Source organism: Thermobia domestica, chromosome 5 (assembly GCF_964235325.1).
Source record: "Thermobia domestica chromosome 5, izTheDome1.hap1.1, whole genome shotgun sequence".
NCBI lineage: Eukaryota > Metazoa > Arthropoda > Insecta > Zygentoma > Lepismatidae > Thermobia > Thermobia domestica.
In genome coordinates, this window is record NC_137458.1 from 57,841,798 (window position 1) to 57,853,655 (window position 11,858).

At 37.7% G+C, this 11,858-nt stretch overlaps 1 protein-coding gene across 1 annotated transcript; it reads right to left on the reverse strand.

The window, feature by feature from the left end:
* Nucleotides 1–5,488: 5,488 nt before the first annotated feature.
* LOC145685094 (uncharacterized) lies at nt 5,489–11,588 on the reverse strand. The gene is made up of 2 exons (XM_081757438.1): nt 10,196–11,588; nt 5,489–5,514 (listed from the first exon to the last, which is right to left on the reverse strand). Exons 1-2 carry the CDS (start codon nt 11,586–11,588, stop codon nt 5,489–5,491), a joined length of 1,419 nt encoding a protein of 472 aa, XP_081613564.1.
* Nucleotides 11,589–11,858: the final 270 nt, after the last annotated feature.

The window sequence follows — 11,858 nt, forward strand, 5'->3', positions numbered from 1 at the left end:
CGTTTAGTTCGTGGGGAGTGTGGTAGATGATCCCCTTTGGAACGATTAGGCGATCGTGAACGTTCAGAGCTAGATTTTCAATTTCTTCCGTTTATCCCCCTTCGTGAGTACAACAAAAGGGCCGGAACAATTAATAGTTCATCCTGAAGAAGACATAGTTCAAAAAACGTTAACCACAAGGATGATACAACTAACATTGGTAACAGGTAGTAGAATGGAGACCACCAAGTCGAGTAGTGGCTAAGGTGTTGAAATGCCCGAGACTAAACATGTCGCAACGAGACATCCTTAGATGGATCAGTCTGATAACTCTTGCTTAACGAATACCTGCAAGCAAGTCTCAGGATCGAGAAAGGTTTTTCTATTTTAATATACTTGTATCCCTGTCAGAAATAACTAGTAACTAACTGTGAGAATGATTGTTTATTATTCGAAAGTAACGATTTACGTGCTACGTTTGCATATATTATGTCAATTAACATACCACGCGTTATATTTCATGCAACCCGTCATGAAAATAGTATTCTGAATGTATGGACATGCTAACAACCTTTACATTATTAACCTTGTTACCATCTTATATCCAACATGTTTCTAGAACAAATAAAAAAAAGATATGATAAAGGTGTTGGTTATTCATGTTAATGCTAAAATTCATTTCTTCACAACGTATTTTTGTTAAGAATTACAAGATATATAGTACGTTGTACGTTACTTGGTATAAATGTTAAATATGTAGCGTATACCTTTGTTTGTCGCAAAATACAAACCAAAAAGACTTTTCACACTCGGTTAGTAAATATTTGTTTATGAGTTTAAAAGAATTAAAGTGACATATCATGAGGCAAACCAGTACATTAGTTACTGGAGTTTCTCAGGTATTAGCTGTTAATGTCTTATTATGTACTTTATGTTTCTGACGTACCTCAAAATCCGCACAATTATTGACTTTTCAGTATGACGAAGACAATGCTTACCTCGCTCTCTGGCAAAGCTGTGCACCAACATAATGTTGCTCTACAGAAAACTCAATAATTTCGTCATGTGGTGCACGAAATGGCATCTATCAACAAAGAGTAAGCATAAGCAGTAGTGTTCTCACTAGCCAAAAGACATTGCAGAGTACACAGGGACCCAACTCTCTTAGGAGTCACTATCGACGGATTTCTTGTACACCCTACACTCACTGTTACCTATTTAAGCGTAGTCTTTGATTACAAGCTTACTTGCAACGCCCATCTGAAGAAGCTTACAAATAAAGCTAAAAATCTATTAAATATTTTACGTAGACTCACCGGAACAACTTGGAACATAAAAGCGGATATTTTTCTATATATCTATAAAGTGTTCCTCTCTCATATTCTTACTTTTGGAAATACTTGTAATTAATGCTTCCAACACACAGACCATAGTGTTTCTGTTACCTCGCAAACGTTCTGGACCCCACTGGAATCCAACGCTTCTTTCTTTGTCAGTTCAAAATTAACCGATCCGTCTATTTAGAACAGTCAATTATCTTGATATTTTTTGACCACTTGGCTCCCTCATGTTTACTACATGAAAACTTGTGCAGCGATGGTTTTACAAGTATAAGGATGGTGACGAAACACTTGAAGACGCACCTGTTCTATTCCTTGGACTATCACCTTAGAGGACGCCAATTCAAGTCTCTTTATTGGTGCAAAATGTACTTGATACCTTCTTCGCTTCAAAGCACACCGCGTTCTACCGCAATGGAATCCACAGCCTTCCAAAACGTTCGCAGATGGTCGTCGATTCTGATGGGACTATTTTTGATCTTCCAGGTATGTCTTAGGTGACAATACGATGTTCGAAAATAATGGATGAAAATAAGACAGAACTTTCTTGGCTACCTTATACATTAGCTGCGAATATTTTTATATTGTATAACAATAACATTAACGTAGTGGTTAATACAAATTGCCTTTGTAAACCAATTGTCAATAGTGGTTTTATATTGCAATACCAGTTACGCCACTTTTTATCCTTTGTCACGATTTCAATGTGTGAAGCAGATTTTAAATAAGTATATTTCAGTAATAGTTAGACACTATGGTACCACTGAGGTATCATACTGTGTGAAACAATCACAATCTATAATGCATTCTTTTTACAGCTATTAACTCAGCTCAGCTATTAAGTATTTATCTAAAGATTATACATTTATAACACTTAGATAATTTTAGAGTTAATAAATTTCTAGGCCAGTTAGCAATGACAACTAGTGATGCGTTTCTCGGGGACACGTGTCATCACCTAATCCTCGAGGATTTTGACGTTCGTAATCAAGTACTTACAAAGAAAATCGTTAAAGTAAAATTCTAATTCTCCCTAAACTGAAGAATAATTCTATTATTGTCAATAATAATTCAAATTCTAAAATATACACTTCCGCTCAAAAGTTTTCGAGCACACTAGTTTCTTGTGAGCAACTATTGTGAACTTATTCCTTTGTCATGATAACTCTGTCCATATATATTTGAAGTACCCTTCCATAAAACGTAAAATTTGACGATAGTTTAATCGAGATCTCGGAGCTACTCGTTACTTGTTTAATTATATTTCTTTAAATTGAAGACAATTTTATATAAATATTACATAGTAGAAACAAAAATAGGATCTGAGCTAAAATATTACTTTTTTAAAAGATATAGGCAAAAAGCACATAAATTGATCAATCAGAAAGCAATGGTACAAAGATAATATAACATGGTGTCCACAGAAAATTCCATCTCAATTTCCCTGACTTTCCCTGATTTTCCCTGACTGCATTTCCAATTTTTCCCTGACTTTTTCTGGCCTCCACCATCCCCATAGCCAGCCAACTCTCACCTTATTTACTGTCGTATTATTACATTTTATTACACATTATGCACACAAGATTACAAAGATACAGAAAGATTTTTTAACGTACATTTACAAGTTTACAAAATGTATTATATTAGCACATGTTGACATAAAACTGAAAAATATCATGGTTTAAAATAAAAAATAATAATGATAATAATAATAATAAAGCGTCTTCTGTACAATATGGAGAATGTGTTCACATGAAAATTTCTCACTTATGATTGCACAACTATCCATAAAAGTGGGGAATAAAAGAGTTTATATTTTTAATAAGTGTTCCATATTACAAACTGCCTTTCTTCTTTTCCAGCTCATCGATTCTTGCTTGAAGAGCACTTTCTTCTGATTTCAAGTTATTCTGCAACTTTTGTCTTTTGTCATTTAAATCTTTTAGCTCTTGATTAATCCTTCTCTTTTCTACAACTTTCTTTTCTTCTTCTCGCTGTACACTTTTCTGTTTGTCCAGATAATCTTGGTACCTTCGTCTGGAACATTTTACAGACTGTAGTAAGCTCCTGGTGATGGATATATTACCTACACCCCCAGCACTGCTGATAGCATCATGCACAAGTCTTTGAGACACCAGAGAGTGTTCTACAAGATTTTCTACAAGTAGTGATTTGTTGATGGAGAAACCACTTTCAACCGGTGAATTGCCATGTGACATTATCAAGCAAATTTTCACTACATTCAAAAGGCTAGCAAACTTGACATCATCCTTTAGCATCTTGTAGTAAAACTCATCTAATCCTACAGAATCGTCGTGTCTTGCAGTAAACTCGCAAAAGTATGATTTCAAGGAACCTTGTGCTTCAACACACAATACACTGAACTGTTTCTTTGCCTGTTCAGCCACATCTGACGAAATCCTGTTTCCACTGTGAAGGTCTTCAAGAACAATCTGCGCTCTCTTTCTTGCTAGAGATGGCTGCTCCAAAATAATACTTGGGGCAAAACAAGTGACACCACGCACAAACCTGTACTTCAGCGGGCTTCTTTCACGCAACTTCTGAACTAAACCTATGATTAATTTGCGAAACTCAAGTTTGAATTCTGCTTTTCCTTGTCTGTACATACGGTTTCTCTTAATACTTTCCTCGTAGCAAAACCAATGTCAATCATTGCTGAAGGAAGAAGGTTCTCATTTGAAAGTTCCAAAGACATCAGTTTTTGAGCAGAGTCAGCTTGCTGCAATATTTCTGGTTTCACACATCGAGCCAATAAATTATGCATTAAGTCCAAAAGTGCTGTGTGCAAGAAAGGCATTAGTGGCTTTGGAGACTGAAATCTTCGAAGAAAAGTTTCACATTCTGCTGAAACAACTCTATAACCAGCCAACTTACTCTTCAACAGAGGGTCTTTCATCTGTTCCTTTAAAGAAGATTGTTGCCGACAACTAGGTAGTGTAGAATCTTGTATGAATTTCTTCACATTGTGATAAATTTTCACAGCCCTTTCCAAGCAATCCACATTCTCAAGCCATCTGATAGAACAGAACTTTTTTGGGAAATCGGTGGATCCTGTAATGGTAGTATATTCCGCCCGGCGAGCTGGGCTGTTATTAAAAAGGTAATACATATCCCTAAGAGTCTCGTCTAAATGCCACTGTGATGCCTTTAGCCCATTTTTCATGCTACCATGCAAAACATGTAGTCCACAAACACCAGTGTCTATCAAACTTTTTCCATCGGGATTTCGTTGGCACATTTCACTCTTTAGTTTTTCCCTGAAGAGGAGATTTACGTTTGGTCCATCCATGGAAACCTGCAGTAAATTGTCTAATGAAAGACCTATTCCCTCTCTGAATCTCTCCAAAAGATCATCGGCTCTTGCCCGTCCCAAAAATACACTATTTAGATATGATGTAGAAACTTTTTGTTGATTTACATCCCAGAATCTTACGACTAGGTCCATCTGGCCTCTCTGAACTACTTTATTCAGAGATTCGTCGAAATATATGACATAATCTGAAGCCTGTTTAACTCTATCCATAACACAATCTTTAAAATATGGAGCCAAGCCATGATTTACTAGATAAGAGGCTTTTGTCTTCCCAAGGGTAAATTTGGAAGCAATAGAGCTGTCAGGAAACATCAACTGGAAAGTTTGGCTAATGTTCTGGCAAGCATTCAAGGATATTTTCTTTGCAACCAACTCCAAAGTCCATATTATTTCTGCCTTCATAACTTCTTCGGTCTATATGTATGAATGTAAACCACGCTCTTTATTTTTGCTATTGATTTCACCACTTCCTTCACTTGATTCTGGCTGATCATCTTTATGCTTACACACAGTTTGATCAGATTCCTGGCTACAGTCACTTGTACCTGATGACTGACCTGTTGAACTGGAAGGCACAAACACACTGACAGCAGGTTGCATGAGTTTAGCTTTCAAGTTCTTAAGATGTTGAGGTCCTTTAGCATGAGAGGACACTGCTCTTCGTCCCATGTTACTAAGCTTGAATGATTTTGAACATACTTTGCAAAACGCACATCCACTATTTCCATGTACACGTCCAATCCAACATGAAAATTCCGGGTACAACTTTTCATCAAGCCATTGATCATTAAAAGAAGTTGACTTATTAGCCATTATGATGACTCATAAGGTCAGATTATTGAGTTGACATCCCACTTAAACCTGCAAAAAGAGAAAGTGATATTAATTTCTGAAGCAATGCAAAGAAAGGCATCTAAAATATTTTTGGAAGTGAAATTAGAAATTACGTACAATGATATACTTACCAGACAAAAGGTACTGATAGTAAACTGTTACCACTATTTGATTACCATCACTAATATATGTACGAGCTTTCAAGAACTAACTCACTGTTCACATCATCGTCCGTGCTGCCCTCACCCATCCTATTCTCCCATCTAAGCCTGATGATGAGAACAGTGAGTTAGTTCTCGAAAGCTCGTACATATATTAGTGATGGTAATCAAATTGGGGTAACAGTTTACTATCAGCACCTGTTATCTCGTAAGTATATCAATGTTAGTAACTACAAAGCGGTCCAACTTTTGCGGTTTAGAAATTATGTAGATAGGTAGATACAATAGAATATTATGCTCTGAAGCACAGAAAAAAATATAAATGTATTGTAAGAAAAGATCACCCTTCACCTCCAAGGGCAACCGGAAACAAGATTTAGATTAATACAAAATAAGAGTATCTTTTTACTTTTTAAACTTAGTAGACCTGCTGTATCCTTAAAAAAATAATAATAAAATAAATATGGACTGATCACTTAGCCACTGATCGCAAAATCGAGTTTTTCTTGGCATTGTAAACTAATGATCTATACAAGAAAAATTTAAATACAATTAAATTAGCAAATATGTATAGCTCATAAAGGCATATGCATATTCTAGTCCCTCAGAAAAAATCCTAAGACACAATTAGCATATTGCTAATATGTAGCAATTTAAATCATCATTGGGACTGCACTTGAAAAATAAAGGAAATAAAGGACATATATATTTGTCCTATAATAATTGTCACAAATTTCCAAAATATAGGAAAACAGGACAAGTGGGAGCCCTGTTTATATAAAAAACACTGTGTTCAAAGGAATAGTTAACTGATAAGGACTTTGGACTGACAGCTAGGCCAAGTTTGTTTACGGGAAGCAAGCGCTCACGGAATAAGCAAGCCCATTATGCCTGCATCATTGACTCACAATCACATGTTCACGGATGTAGTTTATGGTGCAAATCTTTTGAATCATCCTGTTGCTTTTCATCATTGGGTACAGGCCATGCGAAACAATCTATTAAGTATCTAGACAAGCCCTCAGTTTTGGTATGTTTCATTATTGGGCTCAGGTCGTGCGAAACATTTCAACTGATATTAACAACTGAATTTTTTTCGCTTAGCCTACCAAAGAGCCTGAAATATTGACTTGGTATTCCTATAGTACAGGTGTTAGAAAAAGATGAAAATAAAGTATGTATGAAACCAAGAAGAGATTCAAAATACTCTACTGTCAAGTAAAAAGCAAACAAACAAAACAAAACAACCAAAAAAAAAAAAAAAAAACGGAAGAAAAAAATGAGCTGCTAGGAAGGCGGGAAAGTACCTTCTGATAAGCATCAGAAGGTAAATACAAAAATACTTGTACATTTCCATCAACATATGGTGTTTGTCCCTCCAGGAATCAACTGCAAAACATACAAGAAATCTTTCTAATTGTAATGTTTGTAATTGATCGTACAATTTCTTGTGCATTTTCCCTGACTTTCCCTGACTTGGCAAGCTTTTCTTGTGATTTCCCTGACTTTCCCTGACTAAAATCCATTTCCCTGACTATCCCTGATTTTCCCTGACTTTCCAGAATGTGGACACCATGTATAATGTCAGAAATTTGAAAGTAAACGTAGTTTTTTTTCTAATTGTGCAGTTCTTTAGATTTTGTTGATAAGCTAATGTTTAGAAAGTCAAAAATACCGTACCTTGAAAGGATTTACGATGGTTTCATATGACCCTTTATTGCGCGTTGAAATAACAAAGGATAGCACTACGCTAATGTTCCCACTGAGCGACGAATCCGACGATTGAGCACAGAAAGTTTTTAGTTGGTCGTAAACGTTGTAAACTATGGCTTTTTTTACTTTTTAAACGTTAGCATATCTACAAGATTTATAGAACTGCAAAATTTGGATAACTGCTTTATCGTTCAAATTTCTGCCACTCCATTGTCCTCCTATGACTACACCTTTCAAACAAAACTAATATAGTACATCACCATCCACATTTTTCTTTCAATTATGCTGTATTTCTATTATATTGTCTTCTATTTTAAGAAATGTAATTAGACATATTACCTGCAATACCTCTCAGATCTTGATTCAACTGTCATCAAATTCCCTTTAGGCAGAAGTACTTCTGATGCATGACGGAATAATTCACGTGAAAACAAATAATAGGCTCAGAGAAGATGCACACAAAAATCCGGGTAGTCTAAAACTTTTCAGAGCCAGTGTGTATTTTGTTAACTATGAGATCTAAAAGATGCTTTGTAGTAAAAATACTGAACGTTACGTTATTTTTATACATGGTTGCAATCGGTAAATTTGTCCACTTTGATACGTTCAGCATCGAGCATCGTGCAAATTTGGAATATATTTTGGTGTGTTTCAAGATGTTTAAAGTTGTTATTTCTTTACTGTATCTAGATCAGGAGCGGACCAGGAAATTTTTGATGGAAGGGGTTCAAAAGGGGTTTCCAATATTACAAGGCATTAGGTCTATGCAGTACTGAACGGGTATTACTCTGCACCCGAAAAAATACAAGTAATTGTAAAATACTTCCAACTATATATTTCGTTTTAAAAATGATCGAACTAGGTTGTTTTTGTAAGAGAAAGAGTGCAGGTGTGGTGAAAGATCAAATTTTCATGTACATCAATCATGTTTGTATTAAACAAACATAGTGTTATTGAGAAAGTGTATAAATGTATGTTTTTTCTTTATTATTATGCTAGCCCGCAGGTTAGCTACCCTGTAGAGGGCTACACCCTCTTTAAGGAAGTTTTGCATAGGAATTATATGGATGTGGAATGACGGGCGTTGGGCTATGAGACTTTATTTAACAATTACTACAGATGTCAGGTCATTATGGTCTTTGCGACCATAATCATCAGTGAGGCAAAGGGTATACAAGACATAGGGAAAAACATACCATACATACATTATAGATTACAGAACAAGTTGATTAAAAGTATATTAAAAGTATATTATTTGCAGAGATGATCATGAGGGATGAAATGAGTGCAGATGACGCCACAACACGTAGGGAATGTTAGCAGAACAAATGCGGGTTATCTTCTGCCTAGGGGCGACGCTAGGCGAATGAAGACGAGGGAGGCCCTGTTAGGTACAGAGGGTAATCACTGTGCTTGATGCGAGGGAAAAATATGAGGAAGATGGACATGCAATCGATGATCCTGCAATAGTTCTAGGTCGGGATGATTTGGTGGCAAGGTATAACAGTATAATGTAAACAGCAAATTGAGAGGGAGATGGTAATATCGAGGGCGAGCAAATGAATTGGCAAGGTAGTGCATAGTGGCAAGTAGAAGCGGTTGCTGCTGCATATATCGGACAGTGATGAACTTGAGGCGAAGAGATTCGAGGTGGTAAAGTAATGTAGGGAAAGTAATGAGTGAATATAGGTATCTAGTCGGACTGGGAAGAGAAATGCGGTAGGCAATGCGGAAGGCATGACGTTCAAATGTTGCAAGTTTGTAGTAGTACGAGGTAGGAGCTGAGAGCCAAGCGGTGAAACCATATGTAAGGACAGGGCGGAGAAATGCTTTATATGTGTTGAGAACCATGGTTGAGGTGGGGCCCCAGGTAGTGCCAGTGAGACGTTTAAGGAGATTCAGACGATTATATACTTTGGTTTTGATGTAATTAAGATGAGGAAGCCAGGTGAGATGGTGGTCAAAAACGATACCAAGGTAAGTAACAGTTTTGGATGGACGGATCGCTGTATCTTGAATTTTTAGAGAAAGAAGTGATGGATTTCTGTGGGTCTTGGAGCGTTTGCGTGGCGGCAGAAATACTATGGCCTGTGTTTTCGAAGCATTTATGGTGAGGTGCCATTTATGACACCAGTGTGATAAACGATTCATAGATTCTTGTAAAATGAGGTTGATATGGTTGATGGTGCGACCAAGGGCAAGGAAGGCTGTATCATCTGCATACTGGAAAGTATACACGTCGTCTGGAAGAGAAGTAAAATCGGAAACAAACAGTAAATACAGTAAAGGGGACAGATCTGAGCCTTGTGGGACACCAGAATTTAGGAAGATAGGGTGTGATAGATGGTTGTTTATGTTAACATATGTGATACGGCATGCCAAGAAGTGAAAAATGAAGCGAATGTAAGACATGGGCAATTTAAGCTTGATGAGTTTGAAAATAAGTGCAAGGTGCCAGACTTTATCGAATGCTTTTTCTAGGTCGAACAGAACAAGGCAGGATGGACAAACGGAATTATAGTGATTTGTAATGAGAGTTGTTAGACGTTAAAGCTGATCGTTAATGGAATAAGACGGGCGGAATCCGGCTTGAAAAGAAGGTATGAGATTACGTGCGTGGAGGTATGGATGAAGTCTGTTGACAAGCATGCGCTCAAGAATTTTGCTGAAAGTGGAAGTAAGTTGTATAGGTCGGTAGGAAGAGACTGCGCTAGGAGGTTTGTTTGGTTTCGGAAACATGAGGGTTTTGGACATCTTCCATTCAGCGGGGAAAAAGCCAGTTCTGAGAATAAAAGTGTAAATAGAGGCTAGAAGAAGAAGTAGAGAAATATGACTTTCTTTGATATGACGATATGTGATGGAATCAAAACCAGGAGCAGAGTTTCGTTTATGCTGCACGACTGTGGTGATGTCTGTAACAGTGATTGGAGCTGTGAGTTCATGCTCCGGCAAAATATGATTAAGATTTGGTTGAAGGATAGGATGTGCGGTGTTGACATGATCGACTGGATGAGCAAAAATGTGGTCATGACGGGATGGTGTGAAGATGTCTTGTAGATAGTCAGCAAAGGCGTTTGCTTTAGCTTGGTCAGATGGTGCGTGACTGTTGTCGATGATGAGAGGGTATGGGGTTTTGCTGTACTTGCCACAGAGTGCGTTGAGACGTTTCCAATAACGTGAAGGGTGTACATTGTCAGTAAGGTTATTACAGGCGTTGATCCATTGACGGCGTTTGTATGCTTGAATGTAGTTTTTGACTGAACGTTGCACTTGATGGTGAAGTTGAAGAGCTTCGGGGTTTCGTGTTCTTATGTATTCCCGATAAGCTTGCCGGGAACGTTTGATATGAGTGAGGTAATGCGGAGGTAATTTAGGCTGATAAGGGGTGGAGCTGGTGGTGGGAATGAACAGTTCTGATGCATAGGTGATTTCTGAAGTGATCGTTTCAATATGTGTGTAAAGCTCATCTGATGAAGTGGGAGGGTGCAAATGAGCTACGGCAGTGGTAAGATAGTTGCGATAATGATCCCAATCAGATTTGTCGAAACGTGGAGTTTGAATTGGCGGAGGTGCATCGTGAGGTCGAGCATTGCCCATATGATATGAGAGCTTGATCGGGGCATGATCACTACCGAGTAGGTCCAGAACTGTAAGGGTGTTCTTAGCAGCAAGTGTATTTGAAGTGATAACAATGTCAGGTGTGGTATTTGATACAGGTCTAGTAGGAGTCGGAGGAATGTGGAGAATGCCAGTGGTGTGAGTGGTTATATGATCTGAGAATTGTATGCGTTCAGCAGGAGTGCGACTATGATAGTTTATGTCAGCAAGGATGATATAATTTTTATAGGTGTGAGATATGTGACTAAAAAATACGAGTGGAATAGGATGACCTGGGCGAATGTAAATAGTAGCGAAGGTGATCATAATAGACTTGAAATATAAGGTAGTGATTATATGCTCTGGGAGGTGAGGAATGGAACAAATGTGATTGCGATGAGGTATGTGATTTGGAAAACGTATTGCGACGCCTCCATTTGCCCGTAATGCTGGTGCTGTGTTGTCGTGACGTACAAGCGTATAACGAGGAATGTTACATGAGGTGGTTTTCGTTAGAAATGCCTCGTTCAGCAAGAAGGCTGAGACGTGTTCTTCAAGTAAAAGTGCTTCAAATAGAGTTTTATTCTTGGGTAGAGAGCGGATATTAAGGAAGAGAAAGACTAAATCCATAATGTACAGAGTTAAACGGCTGTTTCTTGTGGAGATGTATGGAAATGGACGTACTTGTTCGTATAAGTGGCGTAGAAGTTAACGTTGAAAACAGATTTAGCGGCCTTTGTGAGTTGCTGTAGAATGTGATTGCGCTGAAAGGGATGGATGTTCTGTAAAGCGAGAGTTAAAAATTGAAGGAGTTGTTGAATGGTAACTGGATCGGTAGTTTGTTGGCTGGGAGGAGGTGAAGAGTCTGGGATACGGAGTGAAACTACTAAATGTGGGTGT